At 40.1% G+C, this 16098-nt stretch overlaps 1 protein-coding gene across 4 annotated transcripts in view; it reads right to left on the bottom strand.

The window, feature by feature from the left end:
• The window catches only part of DMRT2 (doublesex and mab-3 related transcription factor 2), a 111740-nt gene that overhangs the window by 90350 nt on the left and 5292 nt on the right, over positions 1 to 16098 (bottom strand). For 3 of the 4 annotated variants that reach the window (XM_079790923.1, XM_079790924.1, XM_079790926.1), the window contains one exon: positions 13253 to 15304. The exons of the other annotated variant lie outside the window; for it this stretch is intronic. In XM_079790923.1, the coding sequence (XP_079647049.1) occupies positions 14250 to 15304 (1055 nt within the window). In that variant the 3' untranslated portion in view covers positions 13253 to 14249. Of the gene's footprint in view, positions 1 to 13252; positions 15305 to 16098 lie in introns of those variants that run through there. 4 annotated transcript variants of the gene reach the window in all.

Here is a 16098-nt window from a genome sequence, read left to right as displayed (position 1 = left end):
CACAATAAGCTGCGAAGCCACAATGAAACTGGGTGGCATATTCCAGGGTTTAAAAGGAAGAGGGATGCTGGTCAGGTTGGCTGGCAAGTTTGATCCTTACCGATGGGAAGTCAGTCAGCAGTGTCGCATTGAAAACACACCTCCGTCATGAAGCTGTAATGTTCTTGCCACACCTGCAGGCAGCGTTGACCGTATCTCCTAATGACCAATCTTCCCAGCTACCCGCTCCTCTCCCAACATACACAATGTGCCCTTCCACCAAGCGTCAACAAAGTCCTTTGTTTTCTCGGGAGAACCTTTGTTCCATCAAAACCTGCTAGTTTTACACTATCTTCATCTTCCGTCCCCACTATCCTAATCCTGTCCCCTCCAAGAGGGGGAGAGAAAGTAAAACACAGTGCATAAGGGTATGGGTTTTAGAGTTGGAGAGAACCAGAAACCTTGAGCAAATTATTTAACTACCTAAGCCTCACTCTTCTCATTTGTATCTATAGCTCTTATTTTGACTTTTAAAAATTTTTTTTAAATATGTTTTTATTGATTTCAGAGAGAGGAAGGGAGAGGGAGAGATAGAAACATCAATGAGAGAAACATCAATCAGCTGAATTCCTGCAATCCCCATACGGGAGATCAAGCCTGCAACCCAGGCACGTGCCCTGACTGTGAACAGAACCGGCATCCTCTTGGTGCACGGGATAATGCTTAACCAACTAAGCCACACAGACCAGGCTCTTGTTATTACTTATAAATGAAACTTAGCACATAATATGCAGTAAATAAATATTAGCTCACTGGCCAATGTGCTCACACACCTGTGCATGTGCATACACCCATATTCATACACAGCATGATGATATGAAGAGTTCATTGACTGAAAATCAAGGGATCTGCAACCTTGAACAATTCACACCCACTCTGTGGGTCACAGTGTCCACACCTGTGCAGTGAAATGTTGTATTAGGTCATCTCTAAGAACCTATCCAAGATATGGAGTCCAACAGTCTGAATCAACTTTAAAGCCTCTCTATATGAACTGGCACTGAATGATCTCCAAGATACGGTACTAAGTGAAAAGGGCAAAGTGTATAACTATGCACATATATGTTCCCACTCACCCATGTGTGTTCACAGACTCTCTCTGGAAAAAATATATAACAAACTGGCAACAGTAGATGCCTCTGGAGAAAGGATTTGGAGGACAGGAAGAGGGAGACTTACTTTGCACTGTACAGTAGTTCACCCCCTCCCCCTTATCCATGGTTTTGCTTTCCAAGTTTCAGTTACCTCATAGTCAACAGCAAACTGAAAATATTGTATGGGAAATTATTGAAATAAACAAGTCATAAGTTTTAAATTTAATGCCATTCTGATCAGTAGGATGAAATCTCCCACCATCCCATTCAATCTCGTCCAGGACATGAATCATCCCTTACTCTAGGGTAGCCATGCCGCATATATACCCCATCCCTTAGTCACTCGGTAGCCATCTCTATTACCAGATTGACTGTCACTGTACCAAATGCTTGTGCTCAGGTAACCCTTATTTCACTCAATAATGGCCCCAAGCACAATTCAGCTACGTCAAAAAGAAGCCATAAAGTGCGTCCTTTAAGAAAGAGGCAGTGCCCAGCCAGCATGGCTCAGTGGTTGAGCATCGACCTATGAACTAGGACAGTGGTCGGCAAACTCATTAGTCAACAGAGCCAAATATCAACAGTACAACGATTGAAATTTCTTTTGAGAGCCAAATTTTTTAAACTTAAACTTCTTCTAACGCCACTTCTTCAAAATAGACTCACCCAGGCCATGGTATTTTGTGGAAGAGCCACACTCAAGGGGCCAAAAAGCAGCATGTGGCTCGCGAGCCACAGTTTGCCGACCACGGAACTAGGAGATTACGGTTTGATTCCCATACTCGGGTTGCAGGCTTAATCCCCAGTGTGGGGCGTGCAGGAGGCAGCCAATTAGTGATTCCCTCTCATCATTGATGTTTCTATCTCTCTCTCTCCCTTCCTCTCAGAAATCAATAAAATAAATATTATTTTTTTAAAAAAGGCAGCAACTTCCAATTACAATGTTCTTCAAAAAGGTTCAGAAAAAAAAACCTTCTAACTATCGGGACCCTCAACCATCAACATCAGCTGTTCCTGACATCCAACCACAACACTGCCATGGCTCTGTGATCCAGGATCACCCAAGCAGATGATCCTCCTGCTGACATTATCATCAAAAGGTCAATAGCAGCGTAATGCTACAGCACAATGCATAGGTCATTCACCTCACTTCATCTCATCATGTAGATGTTGTATCATCTCATCTCACTTCATCACAAGAGTGAAAGCAGTACAATAAAATATATTGAGAGAGACCATATTCACATTACTTTTATTATAGTATACTAGAAGCCTAGCACACAAAATCGTGTGGCCCCGCCCACTCACACATGCCTTGCCACGCACACAGCCTCCTGGTGACTGGTCTTTGGTCATTACGGCATTATGACCACTGGGTTTTTATTATATAGATTGTTATAATTGTTCTATTTTATTATTAGACTAGGAGCCCAGTGCGTGATTCGAAATCGCACGGCGACCCATCCTCAAGTCACCAGTCCGGCCCTGCCTCGCTTCCCAGATCCCGCAGCAGCCACGGCCACTGCCAGTCCTGCCCTGCCTCACTCCCTAGGCCCCGCAGCCAATGCCAGTCTGGCCCTGCCTCGCTCTCTGGCCCTTGAAGCAGCCGTGGCCTCTGCTGATCAGGCCCTCCCCCAGTGCAGGCACGCAGAGGCCCCTGCCGCCCTGCCCCCAATGCTGCACGCACAACCTCCTCCTGTCCGGTTGACCCATTACGGCATCCTGGTTAATTAGCATATTTCTCTATTTTTTATATAGATAGATATTACTAATCTCTTACCGTGCATAATTTATAAATTAAACTTTATCATAGGTATGTATGTATAGTAATAATCACAGTGCATCTAGGGTTTGGTACTATCCTTAGTTGCAGGCATCCACAGGGGTCTTGGAACGTCTCCTCAATGGATAAGAGGGGACTACTATATACCTTTTGTAGTTTTATACCATGAGCATGCTTCACCTATTTTTTTAGTAATTTAAAAACCTAGAAAAGAGGCCCACATTACATAAAGTTACAAAATGGCTAGTAACTTTATTTCCATCTACAAGTAATTTGCTTTTATAATTTTATATTTATTATAATATTAAAAATTAAATAGCTGCACTTCTGTGGAATCTTAAGGCTAAATTTTTCCCCCTTAAAACCACTCAAATTTCCTTGCAGGCTGTTGAAAGTTACAAGCTCTCGGTGAGAAGGAAAAACCTTCTAGGGAATATCTTGGGTCTAAGGTGGGGAGAGTGACTTAATTATTAACCAGGCACTTATATATGTTATCTAATTTAATCCTTATTACAATAATCTGTGATGTTAATTGCTCCATCACATAGGGCGGGGGTGGGGGGGAGAAAGCTTAGAGAAGTGAGCTGATTTGCCAAGGAGAAGCTGAGGTTTAAACCCAGGCTTCACTTGACTCCAAGCCCATATGCAGTCCAGGTTGCCCTGCTGCCTCCTGGAAGTAATCTAAGGGAACAGGTTCACATTAAGAATATTAGCCATTTATGTGAGTGGAGAAAGGAAGGGAAATGCCATATAAAAATTGGTAGACTAGAACTGAGTTAGTTACTATGGTTTTTCTTGTAGGCTTTTCAGCATCAGGGTAAGCTTCTTACAACACATCCTCTGGTTCATACCTCAGATGTGTCCTTGAACAATTTAGCTCTGTTCTACATAAAGTGTATTTTTTAAAGAGTCCCTTTACAGAGGATTCATGCTACAGGTGGAACCTAAGCTGACTAGATTGGCCAGAACTACCACTACTCATTGGTTCTGTTGGGTCTTCCAGCCACATGACAAGCATGTGACCCAAGCAGGATTCAAACTCAGGCCCTTCAATAGCCAAGTCTGTAAGTCCCATTTCATCTACTACTCTTATTTTATAGGTATAGAAAACCTGAAATCCAGAGAAGCTAAAGGACAAAGAGAGGAAACTCTAAAGTCAGAATTCAGTTCTCCTACCTCTATATCTTGTGTCCTTCCTCCTACACTAAGATGCTGCCATGAAAATGAACATTTTTTCATTTCTGGGAGATGGTGTAAGACACTGGTTAAGATGGTTAGGAGTAAACACTCTGAAATTTCAATGACCTGGGATTCTTCTCTATCTCTCTCTCTCTCCCTTCCTCTCAGAAATCAATAAAAAAAATTATTAAAAAAGTAATGTCATGTCCCAAATATGTGATCCTGGGCAAGTCATGTCACTTCTTTATGTCTGTGTCCTTGTATGTAAAATGAGAAGAACAATTATACACTTTGCATGCCTTATTAAATTAAATAAGCCAGGCAAAGTGTCAGACAAAACACAAAGACCACAATAAATGTTAGCTAGTATTAGTAGTAGTAACATCTGACTTATAATTGGGAAATGGATTTTGCAAAACAACATAGAGCATATGAATGCTTCTCCTTCAGTAGGCCCTTAGAGCACAGGGACTCATTTGGGAGAGGGGTTTATCACATTCTGAGATCATTACAATCCAGGTTTCCAATGAGGTATTGTTTATGGGAGATTTTCACGGCTTATACAACATGACTCCCCACAGAAACCAAGGGCAAGTATCTCACCTGTAAGGCTTGGCCAAAAGAGGACAACAGGAATTACATAAAGTAATTCATCAGATCCCACTCAGGTTTGAAAAAGAGGACTTATAGTATGATGGAACAATAGGTGATAGAAACACCAAGAGATGCACACAGAGATAACAGTAAATAGAAGTTATGATGGGAAGGAATTTGAGAAAACAGAATGAGAACCATAGGAAAAGCAGACACAGCCAATAGACACTTCATCCAAATGTATAAGCCCTTCTTTATCAGGAGGAATTACATTCAGCTGTTTGTAACTACAACCTAAGGACAACAGCTCATGCACATAAAGAGTTATTATCTATCATAAAAGATGAACAAACAGAAGAAAGCAATACAGAGCTGGTGCAGAAAATCCTCAAAGTGAGCAAGCATTAAGGTTCCTTTGATTTCTCTGCTTCAACCTCCTTTGAACATGGCTGCCAAGCTCAAAGAGGCTACCAGAATTCCAAATTCCAGAAAGAAAGGAGTAGAAAAAGACACTCTTCCCTGTTGTTTCAGTCCCCTTTTAGATTTCCTGAAGTCCCACCTATGGCTGTCCACCTGCATCTTGATGACCACACCTAGATGCAAACAAGGCTGTGTAATGCAGCCATTAGCTGGGCACGGCACCAGTCCACATAAAACAAGGGCTCTGTTACTAAAAAAGAGGAGTGGACATTGAAGAGGCAACTAGCAATTTCTGGTACTTTCCCTGAGTCATGCAGTTACTGAGCTGCCAAGGGAACAAGAATCAAGGTTCTAGACCTGGACTGAACCACCTTCTAGTGCCCAGACCACGTTCCAGTCTTTGTGAGACTTGCTAAGAATCAAAATTCCCATCTTCCTTATTTTCTTCTCTCTCCTTATAATAAGCTATTTTTTAAAAATAACTTAAATAGGCCTTTGGAGTTTTTTCTACCTCAAAGAGTCTAAATAGCACAATAGGCCCAGTTACTGGGACGTTATCTGGCACACAGAAAGTTCTCAATAAATGTTTGTTAAACTGAACTGAATTCCATGAACAACCAATCACACAATCACTTAACTCTCTCATTTACCCACCTGCTCTCTGCCTGCCCTGAGTCTTTAGATGGGTTTCCTCAGAAGACAGTAATGGGGTTTTTGTGTTTGTTTTTCACTGGGCTTTTTCAAGTGTTTCATGCAAAATAACCATTAATAGCAAGTCTTTTAGTGCTTTTTGAGTGTGGATCACACTGGGTCCTTCACTGCTTTAGTATATGGGTGGAAGAATGATTGTTAGAACCCCCAAGAATAAAGACAGATGACAGACCAGGTACAGAAATTCACGAGGGCAGAAAGCTCTGGATGCCTAGCAAGGGGCAAAACTGGGAAAACAAGAACCTCACCCAGGGTAACCTAGCCTCCCTTAGCATATCACTGGTCATGCGGTTTGGACTCCTGAACTTTCATATCTCTCTGGTCAGGTGGTTTAGAACCCCTGACTTTTTCCTCACTAAGATAACATCTAGGCCTCAGTTGTATTTCAGCTCCAGGCCCAGAAAAGCAGCAAAACCAGACAAGTGATGCCATGGCTGCCTCATGACCAGCTACATTGACTAATGACCCCCTGCCCTAGCTCCAACCAATCAGTAGAGACCACAACCCAGCAAAAGCTCACCTAGAAAACTGATGAATATTTTATTAAGACCCTCACCTCAGACCTTCCCCTAAGATTTCCATCTATAAGAGATAAATATGCTCAAAACAAAGGACCTAGTGTTCCCTCTCCCTCCAAGGAGCACACCCGTGCCATTCCCCCACATGCACATATCCCCCAAACTCTGTCTAAGGGAATCCATGAGACTTGCAACTAGGCAGCAGCAGCTCATCCCAGACTTACCCCCTGAATCTGTCTCCAAGGCCGCCTTTTCTCTGTGTAGCGCTCCCTTTGGTTATCCCCATCTCTCATCCCCTTTTCCTTAAATAAATTCAATTATCTTTAATCACCATCTGAAATGGCTATTTAGACTACCCGCATACCACCACGTTAACCTTTCAATGATCATCCTTTGTTGATTTCATGACCATTGCCACCAAGCTTGAGTTTCATAACAAATTGGGGCAACTGAGGCTAAACCCACTACTTTCCTACAGGAAACTCCTGAGTCTACAAGTTTCATTTTAAAAAGCTCTGAGTGAAATAAAAATTATTGACAGGAAGCATGAAAGAGAGCTAAGTCACATCCAAACAACCCATGCCTGAAATGACAGGAAATTACTGTGGACTCTCTCCAAGGAGAGAGGAAGTTGGGAGGCAGAGGGCTGACTGTCTGAACTAACAAAGTATAATGGAGAGTAAAATAATGAATGTAATCTACATTAACCTCCAAGATTATAAATTTTTGAAAGCCATATCTTAGACGTATGGGTTGTCCATAAATAAACTAGTCTGCCATGTGAAAGAATGTCCCGTCAAGGACAACCCAAAGTGAAAGATGGTTCCCCCTTTTATTGAGCTGTATCTCACCCCGTAATATCTTAACCCTGATTGTTTCTTCCAGAGACTCCAAAGTCACCTTAATTCCTTCTTTGAAATGACAATACTTCAAATATATGAAAACACAAATCAAGCCCTTTTCCCTTAAGATATCTCTTCTCCAGATCATCATTCTCAATGCCCTTGTCTGTGTATAGTCAGACAAGACTGGAAAACCTGTCACCATCCTCATCCTTGGTTTCATTCCTCCTATGGAACCAAGTCCATCAATGCCCCCACTAAAAATGCAATGCACATAACTAGATATAAAATCACATATGTGATCTGACGGGAGTGGGTGCACTGTAGGTAGCATTCCCCTTGATCTGGAGACTCTGTTAATGGAATCTAAGTTTACATTAGCAATTTCTTATAGCCATCTCATTCTTGGTTCTTTTTTTATTGAATTTATTGGGGTGACATTGGTTAATAAAATTATATAGGTTTCAGGTGTACAACTCTAAACATCAACTGTATTCATTCTTAGTTCTTTTTGAGCTTTGTGATCCCCTATGACTCTCAGATCATTTTCACATAAACTAATGTCAACTCAAGTCTCCCACAACATATAGTTTCATTGTTGCATGGCAGTTGTTTTCAAAATCCAAATATAAGATTTTCCCCTGGATGTATAGTCCCAGTAAAGCCTAATATGCCATCAACAATAGTGGTCAGACCTCCCAACTTAATGTTATCCATAGATTGACAACAAACTGTTTATGTCTTTATTTGCTAGCCACGATAGGCCAAAATTGGCATTGATTTATTACTCAGTCTTTTGAAGGTAGCTGTTCAAACAGCTGAAAAAAAAATCCACCTGGCCTGGCTTGTGTCGCTCAGTGGTTGAGCACTGACCTATGAACCAGCAGGTCACGGCTCAATTTCCAGTCAAGGCACATGCCTGGATCCTCCAGTAGGGGGCATGCAGGAGGCAGCCAATTGATGATTCTGTCTCATCACTGACGTTTCTCTTTTTCCCTCTCTTCTTCTTCTCTGAAGCCAATTAATATATAGTTTAAAAATACACCTGAATTCAGTTTTTCATCCTAAAATTCCCTATCATGAATGTCTTTGTTAACTGCCTTGCTGAATTCAGACATATCTTGTCTTTGGCATTCCCCTCCCGGACACCTCTCAAGTAATCCTCTCAAAAGAGGAAATACTTGCTTGGCTTGATACTTTCACATCATCTCAGGTACCTTCCTATAATAACTTTTTATGATGATATTCCATGACAACAATTTGGTGATGACTGACAGAAATACAATCCCCTTAGGTCATGCTACTTAATATCAAATGATATATTCATCAGTGAAATAATACTCTGTACGTGCCAGCATGTTATACTTAATGTCTTAATTCCATCTGGGGTAAATGAAGGCATCCCTCCAGTTTTCATTTTTGTTCTTTAAAAAAAAAAAAAAGGTGCACATAGTCTTCAGTCTAGTTAGCACATATAATCACACCATTCCTTGCCCGCTAACTTGTATCTTCAGCAATAATCTAAACTCTTTTACAGTCATTAAATACAAGGGTTTGTGGTCTTTGGATTGGTTTCAGCTCAAAACAAAGAAATAACAAATTATATGTGTTCAAAGGGTGGAGGGATAGTAACTTACCTGATTGGTGAGTTTTGAATAGGGAAGGAGGCATGAATAGCTCAGCCTATTTCTCTCCCCTTTCTTTCAAGAACAAACCTGCAAGCAGAGAATAGAAACCATCGCTCTCTGCATGCAGGGGAGGTGTGGTGGGCCAGTGCTGTTTCTAGGTGACTATGTGTATTTAATTCTGAGGTTTAGTATTAGAGATCAATTCTGGGGACTGGTTTTAGAGATTTATCCAAGAAGTCCTCTTGTTCCTAGATATGTCAGTCTCTAATATAATCATAATCAGTAATAAAGTTAGGTAAGGTATATTCTAATCTCCAAATGCCAACTCCTTTGTCTTATTTCTTGATTGAACTCTAGGCACATAATGGTGGTGCTGGTTTTTAGGCTCCTAAAACATCCATGACAAAATACCTGGATGGGCTGTCCCCCAGCCAAAGATACCTATTAGAGGAGTCTCATTCTATCAACCCTGCTCTACTCTGTCATTTGCGGCAAGCAGTCTGGGGAAAGTGTGGCCTTGGTATAAACAGTGGATCCAAAGGTGTAACCGCTGGGACCATCAGTCAGTTGTCCTTCCCCAGTAGGTTCCCTTTTCATTCTTTATCTCAACTGTTTTCATAACTCCATGAGAGTGTGTGTGTGTTACTTTATGAACTTAAGGTAGATATACAAGTGTTTCTACAAGGACATGTCGCACAGGTAACATATGTGTGTAATTTATTACATATATATGTAAGAATTTGATGCACTTAATATTTACATACAAACTCTTAGAGACGGATAAGGCCACATCAAGTCATATATATTGGGGTAAAAATCTCCCACGTACACACATAGAGAGAAATGTAGATTCAATTCTTGATATGGCCACTTGCCAACTTTATATAGAATTTATGAGGAATAAAAGAGCTAAGTATAAATGTTTTATAAATTACCAGGCACTAATCACATGTTAATTATTATTATGACATATTTATCATTATATCAGACCAACCTATTTCAGGTGTCTCTGTCTAGCATGCCCTAAACGTGTTTAGATATAACAAATTAAAAACCAAAATAACTAAGGCGGATATATATGATAAAAGCTTGGTACAATCATTAAAATAAATGTAAGCGGGTGCCACAAACCCATGTTTATATATTGCAGCATCCAGCCATCTCAAGAACTATCAGCCTTACAAAGTGGACCCTAGAAGAAAATAAGCCTGAGCCTCCAGACCTAGAATAGGAACAAAGAAAGTTAATCCAAAAATAAATAAAATAGGTGGTACAGTAAGAATTCTAGTACTGACTGAAAACCCCAACCTCAATACTAAGTGATGTCTTTATTATTCTACAGGGAATTGTGGACTCTCCTTCTTCCTTCATCTTGACCTTTAGCCATTTCGTTGCTCTTTAACACTAAGACTTTGCAGAAGGAATTCCAGGAAGTTTCTTAAAACAAGTTAATACAAGTCTTTCATTCCACTATTAGAATTAAGCTTTTAGATGCAGATGGTGCAAAAACACAAACTCCCATTAAAAGGTACACAACTGATATTGGGCAGAGTGGTGTTGCCTGGGTGAGGTGTGAAGATGGTGCACATGTTGAGGATGTGGGGACAGTGTGGGAGGGAAGTATGTATACTTGAGAAAAGTGAGCTCCTGAAGATAAAATTAAAAAAGAGTGAAATCAGGAAGTGGGGACTAGGTGAAGAGATATTTGTATACCCATGTTCATAGCAGTCTTACTCTCAATAGCCAACAGGTAAAAGCACCTCAACAGATGATGGGTAAACAAAATAGGATATATACATACAATGAAATAGCATTCAGTCTTTCAAGGATGAAAATTCTGACATATGCTACTGTATCAAGGAACCTCAAAGACATTATTCTAAGTGAAATAAGCCAGTCACAAAAGGACAAATACATTATGATTCCACTTATACGAGCTACCTAAAGTAGTTGAATTTATAGTCAGAAAGGTTGCCAGGGACTGCGAGGAGGAAGGAATTGTTTAATGTTTACAGAGTTTCAGTTTTGAAAGATGAAAAGAGTTCTGTAAATGCATAGTAGTGATTGTTGCACAAGGTGAATATGGTAAATTTTATGTCATTTGGATTTCATCACAATTAAAAATGTGTATTGTATTTTTAACCTGACTGGTATTGCTCAGTGGTTGAGCATCAACCTATGAACCAAGAGGCCATGGCTCAATTCCTGGTCAGAGTACATGTCCAGGTTTCAGGCTCGATCTCCAGTAGGAGGCGTGCAGGAGGCAGCCAATCAATGATTCTCATCATTGATGTTTCTCTCTCTCTCTCTCCCACTCACTTTCTCTCTCTGAAATCAATAAAAACATAGTTTTTAAAAGAACTAGGTTTTTAAAAAAAGATAAGGGAAACAACTTTACTACTTTATGAGTTTGCCTATGCTTATTCCAATTTCTGCTACCAAAGGGTTAGAAAGGAACTTTTTAAATTAACTATAAACTACTAACTGTTCAGAACTGCAAATTGAGCAAAAAATAATAATGCTAGATCAGTTGAGATTGAAGGAAAATGTCATTAAAGTTGCATTATTGTATTGTGAGTTAAATTGGGAAGAGAGTCCATGTTTTATTCTTCTATACATTCTTTTTTATATACTTTTTAAAAAATTGATTTCAGAGAGGAAGGAAGAGAGAGAGAAACATCAGTAAGACAGAATCATCAATTGGCTCCTCCTACACGCCTCCCTACTGGGGATCAAGCCCAAAACCCGGGCATGTGCTATGACCGGGAATCAAACCATGACCTCCCGATTCATGTGTCAATGCTCAACCACTGATCCACACCAGCCAGACTATTTTTTACATTTTTTAAAAATATATTTTTATTTATTTCAGAGAGGGGGAGGAAAAGGGAGAGAGAAACATCAATGAGAGGGAATCATTATTGGCTGCCTCCTGCACGTTGGACCGAGTCTGCAACCCAGGTATGTGCCCTGGACCAGAATTGAACCTAGGACCCTTCGGTCCACAGGCCAATGCTCTATCCACTGAGCCAAATCTGCTAGGGCTTTTTTACATTCTTAAAAATGATTAAAGCCACATCCATTTATTGCCTTAAACATAGAAAATGCTTAAATTGAGGCACAAGTTTGATTTAATATGTTGATGACAGTGTCCTTTGAAGACTATAGTCAAATAGTAACTTTTATGGAAGAAAAATGATTAAAAGAAACAAAAACTCAAGCACAAAAGTCTCATTGAGTGGCTGATGGTAGAGCTGGTAGGTTTGAAATTCAGAGAACTCACCATTACAGTAGAATTGAAGCATGGTATGATAATAAAACCACCAAGTAAAGTATTAACCTTCATAAATGTTCAGGAGGTATAAAGTTCTAGACACTGGTAATGTAAGGAAAACCACTAATACCCATAGCCAACTGGGATTCACCTAATGAGATTAAAATGATATAGAGGACAGAAAAACATCCTGAAATGTTCATTGAACACAAGAAGGACATAATTGACAAATGTAAGCATTCAAGAGGCTACAATAGAGTAAGAAAGACAGAAAAATCCATGTTTGGATTAAGAAGGCCATCCTTGTGGTTTGTTTCTTTACATGGATTTATTATTGTCCTCCCTTACCTTGCAGTAGTTAGATTTCAATGCTGTTTACATTTAACACATGACAAAAATATAAATTCCTGATAGAAAGATAAAAATAACTGTATAGATAAAGCAAAGATGGGGGGGGAGGGGGCAGAGTGAGGGTCTGTCTCTGACCCCAGGGCATTCATGCCTGGATATAACTTTTCCACTTAATGATAATCTTCAACAGTTATTGGGATCTCTGCCTACTTTCATTTTCTTTTCCTCTGGCAAACTTCCACTTGCTCTGGCTCTTGCAATAGTAAAAAATAAGTAAATTTGACTCAACAAAACCAAGTATTTTACAAATACAAACTGAAAATCAACCTAAGGTTTGGCTTGTTTTTGAAACCAATGTTAATTTTAAGCAACAATGCAGATAACCCCTGGAGATTTACATGAGCTCATCAGTAGCAAAATCATTTCTAAGTAAGTTTAAATGTTTTCCAGAGCAAGAAAGAAACTCTTTAAACTCCTGACTTTCTTGGCACATTTCACACACCCACCTAATGTTCTTGTTATCCAAACCAGAGCAGAGCTGAAAGTAAACTCACTCCAAGGTAAAATTAAAAGGTGAGATACTTGGCTCTTGATTTTGTGTTGAAATGACTATAACATCTTAGAACTTGGGGTCCACAGATGAGGTCTTCAGAGATACATTTAATAACTCTCATAAATATCTTACTTTATCAATCATATAGAACAGTTAACTTTTTTTTTTTTTTGAGCAAAACAAGAAAGTAATAATGAACATGAAAAACAGAGGGGGCAGGAAACAGAGGGGAAAGGTTTAAGAAACAATAAGCCACCCCCGTGCTGTGATAAACAACTGATGCCTTCAAGCAACTGGCTGCTGAAGCAATTTGAATAATAAGAGCTTTTAACTCGACAAAGAGCTACATTGAAAACCTTCCATACTGGTGGAAAATGTGAGACACATGGACCAGCTGAGAGTCCTGGACCTTCTTTTAAATGCCTGCTGTCACCAGTCCTTAGGAAACAGAAGTAACACAAGAGCTTAGAGACAGTTCAACCATGTACCATCATGATATAAACGGGCTGCACCTTACAAGGGAACCTGCTCTGGGCTCCTAGCAACCAAAAACCATAGAATGAAGGTTCAATAGAAAAAGGCAGCTTGAGGTCCTACATACACATCCCCATCAGGGAAGGACACTGGACCCAGAGAGTTAAGAGATCCATTCCTAGAACCTATCTCATCCTATGAACAAGATATTAAACTTCATTTCTCTTCAATTTAATTCAACTTCATCCACTCACACAAAATTACGATTCTATAAACATGCAAATCAATCTTCCCTATGTTCTCCATAAAACTATTTTTGCCTCAGTCTTGAATAGCCATATTTACATGCCTTCCAAAATGCAAAATCTAAGGCAGTATAAAGGTTCTCCTGTGGCCCCCAGCAAACAGTAAGAGCACTTGAAAATACAAAGAATCATAGAAAAATAAAGATCACATTTCACGGACACTAGCTTTTTCACCTAGACAGAGACAACTATTTACTTCAGCAAATACTGCGTCTTTTATAAGGCAGTGTCAATTTTATTGCTTTTGAAATAATGTGTAAAGTGTGAAACTTTACAATTTGCACATAAGCAATTTCCAACTTTAAGTTTAAATATGTGGTGAGAAGTACATGCATATGAATATAAATCTTTTAATCGCCATCATTTACATTAGAAATTTCTTTATACAAACATCTTAACTTTGTTTTCCTTTAAAAAAAAAATCAGCAACTGGTAAGAACCCTCTGAGACTGCAGAAAATCCAGCTTTCCATTTCAGCAGGCTTTCACTGAGAGATGTGAGTGATGGCAGATGAAGGCCTCTTGAGAATAGACTCAACAGAAAATGACAGCGGTTCATTCACCGAGAGTTTTGTTCCAACTTGTTTGGCTACAAAAAGGTCTTTTGCGCATCTATCTATTGTAAATGTGTACTTCTGGTTCTCCTTGACTAAACACTCTCTGTGTTTCTTAGGGGCCTCTTCAAAGGCCTCTTTGACAAATGGTGTTTTCAACTCGGGACCTGATTTGTCATTAAGAGTTTGCTGGAATAATGAGTGGAATGGATTATGTTTAAGTGGCAGAGGGTGCCTGGTGCTTTCTTTGCTGATCTTGGTTAAGATGTGCCCTTGAGCTGCCAGGGAGTCCGTGTCAACAACTGGAGAGAAATTCCGTCGGGGTGGGGAGAATGCAGACCTCTCAGGGACAGCCTGGTGACCCTGAAGGTCACTTCTTGAGGTTTGGACCTCGGGAGTGTGAGGCAGCACCAGAGAGCCTTCCAATTTGGGTGGCATCACGTCGTGTTCGGCACTGAGTCCATCCTGGACTGGTACTCCCTTCAAGTCCCAGCTGGCCCCAGATTTCAGGGCTTGAACCGAGGTGGTGGTGTTTAGCAGGCATTGCTGGTAGAGGAGAGTGTCACTAATGGGGCCACACTTGGGCCAAACTAAAAATCTTGAGGACAAGGGATACTGTCTGTAAGTCGTGGCCACACTGACATTTGAAGAAATTAGCTCCATATTCCCAGACCCTGAATACTGCATGGTTAGATCAAGACAGGTGGGCAAAAAATTACAGAAGTCTTTGCTTGGTGGTTCCACTGGGGTGGGGCTGTAGGCACTTTTGTAGTTGTATTCAGGTCCATGCACCATGCGGTTGGGCAGGAACAAGGCAGCAGCTTGGGAAGCTTCCAGCATCTCCCTCTCTTTATATTCTCTCTCCAGCATAATGTTCTCCAACTCTTTATCAGCAAAGGCCCGCCTTTTCCTCATCCGGTCACTTACTGGGGGAGGTAGAGGTAAGCTCCCTCCCACATAAGTCTCTGCTGGAATGGGGCGGTAGCCTAGAATAAGCAAGCATTGCACATGAAAGAGATTAACATCTAGGAAAGAAAAATCTGGAAACCCAAAGGCAACAGAAACACTGCAAATTGGCAGAACAAGTGTTTACAGTTCTGTATCACTAACATTTTCATACAGAAAGCAAAAGCATTGGTTCAATTTAAAATCGTTCCCTTTGGGGGAAAGAATATGTGTGTTGTAACTTTTTGTTATTGTTTTTGTAGTTATAAGTGTGTTTGTTTATTTTGACAAGTGTACTTTACTGGCTGAAATTTCAATATTCTTCCCAGGCTCCTACACATTGAGAGATAAGGCTGCTGATCTTACTTCAATCGATGATTTATTACTATCCATATCATCTCATTCCATTATTAAAAAAGATATCTATACCTAGAGCTGATGTCACTTAGTTTCTAAAGATGGCTCATTATGTACATTGTAACAGTTGGAGAATAATCCAAGGAGAACTAGGAAAAAAGAGAAAGTTAAAGCAGATTAGTGAGGAGAAAAACAGAAAAGACATAGGAAACAGGGAAACACAGAAAACTAAAAAGAGCTGTTAACTAGTCAGATTCTTCAGTGAACTTTGAACCAGGCCTCTACCCCTGACTACTATACTAGTACAAACAAGCAAACAAAAGTGGGGGGCAGGCACTGAGATGCCCTGCTATATTGAATATAACTAATACGTCGTTTTTCCCAAGCACTAATCATATTGGCCAGATACCCACATGGTAGAACATGCAATCATTAGAACATAGATTAAGTCATCGCACACTTTATAAAGTCAAAACCA

Source organism: Cnephaeus nilssonii, assembly GCF_951640355.1.
Source record: "Cnephaeus nilssonii genome assembly, chromosome: 14".
Lineage (NCBI taxonomy): Eukaryota > Metazoa > Chordata > Mammalia > Chiroptera > Vespertilionidae > Cnephaeus > Cnephaeus nilssonii.
Note: the sequence above shows the minus strand (reverse complement) of the source record. Positions and strands in the feature narration are given on the sequence as shown.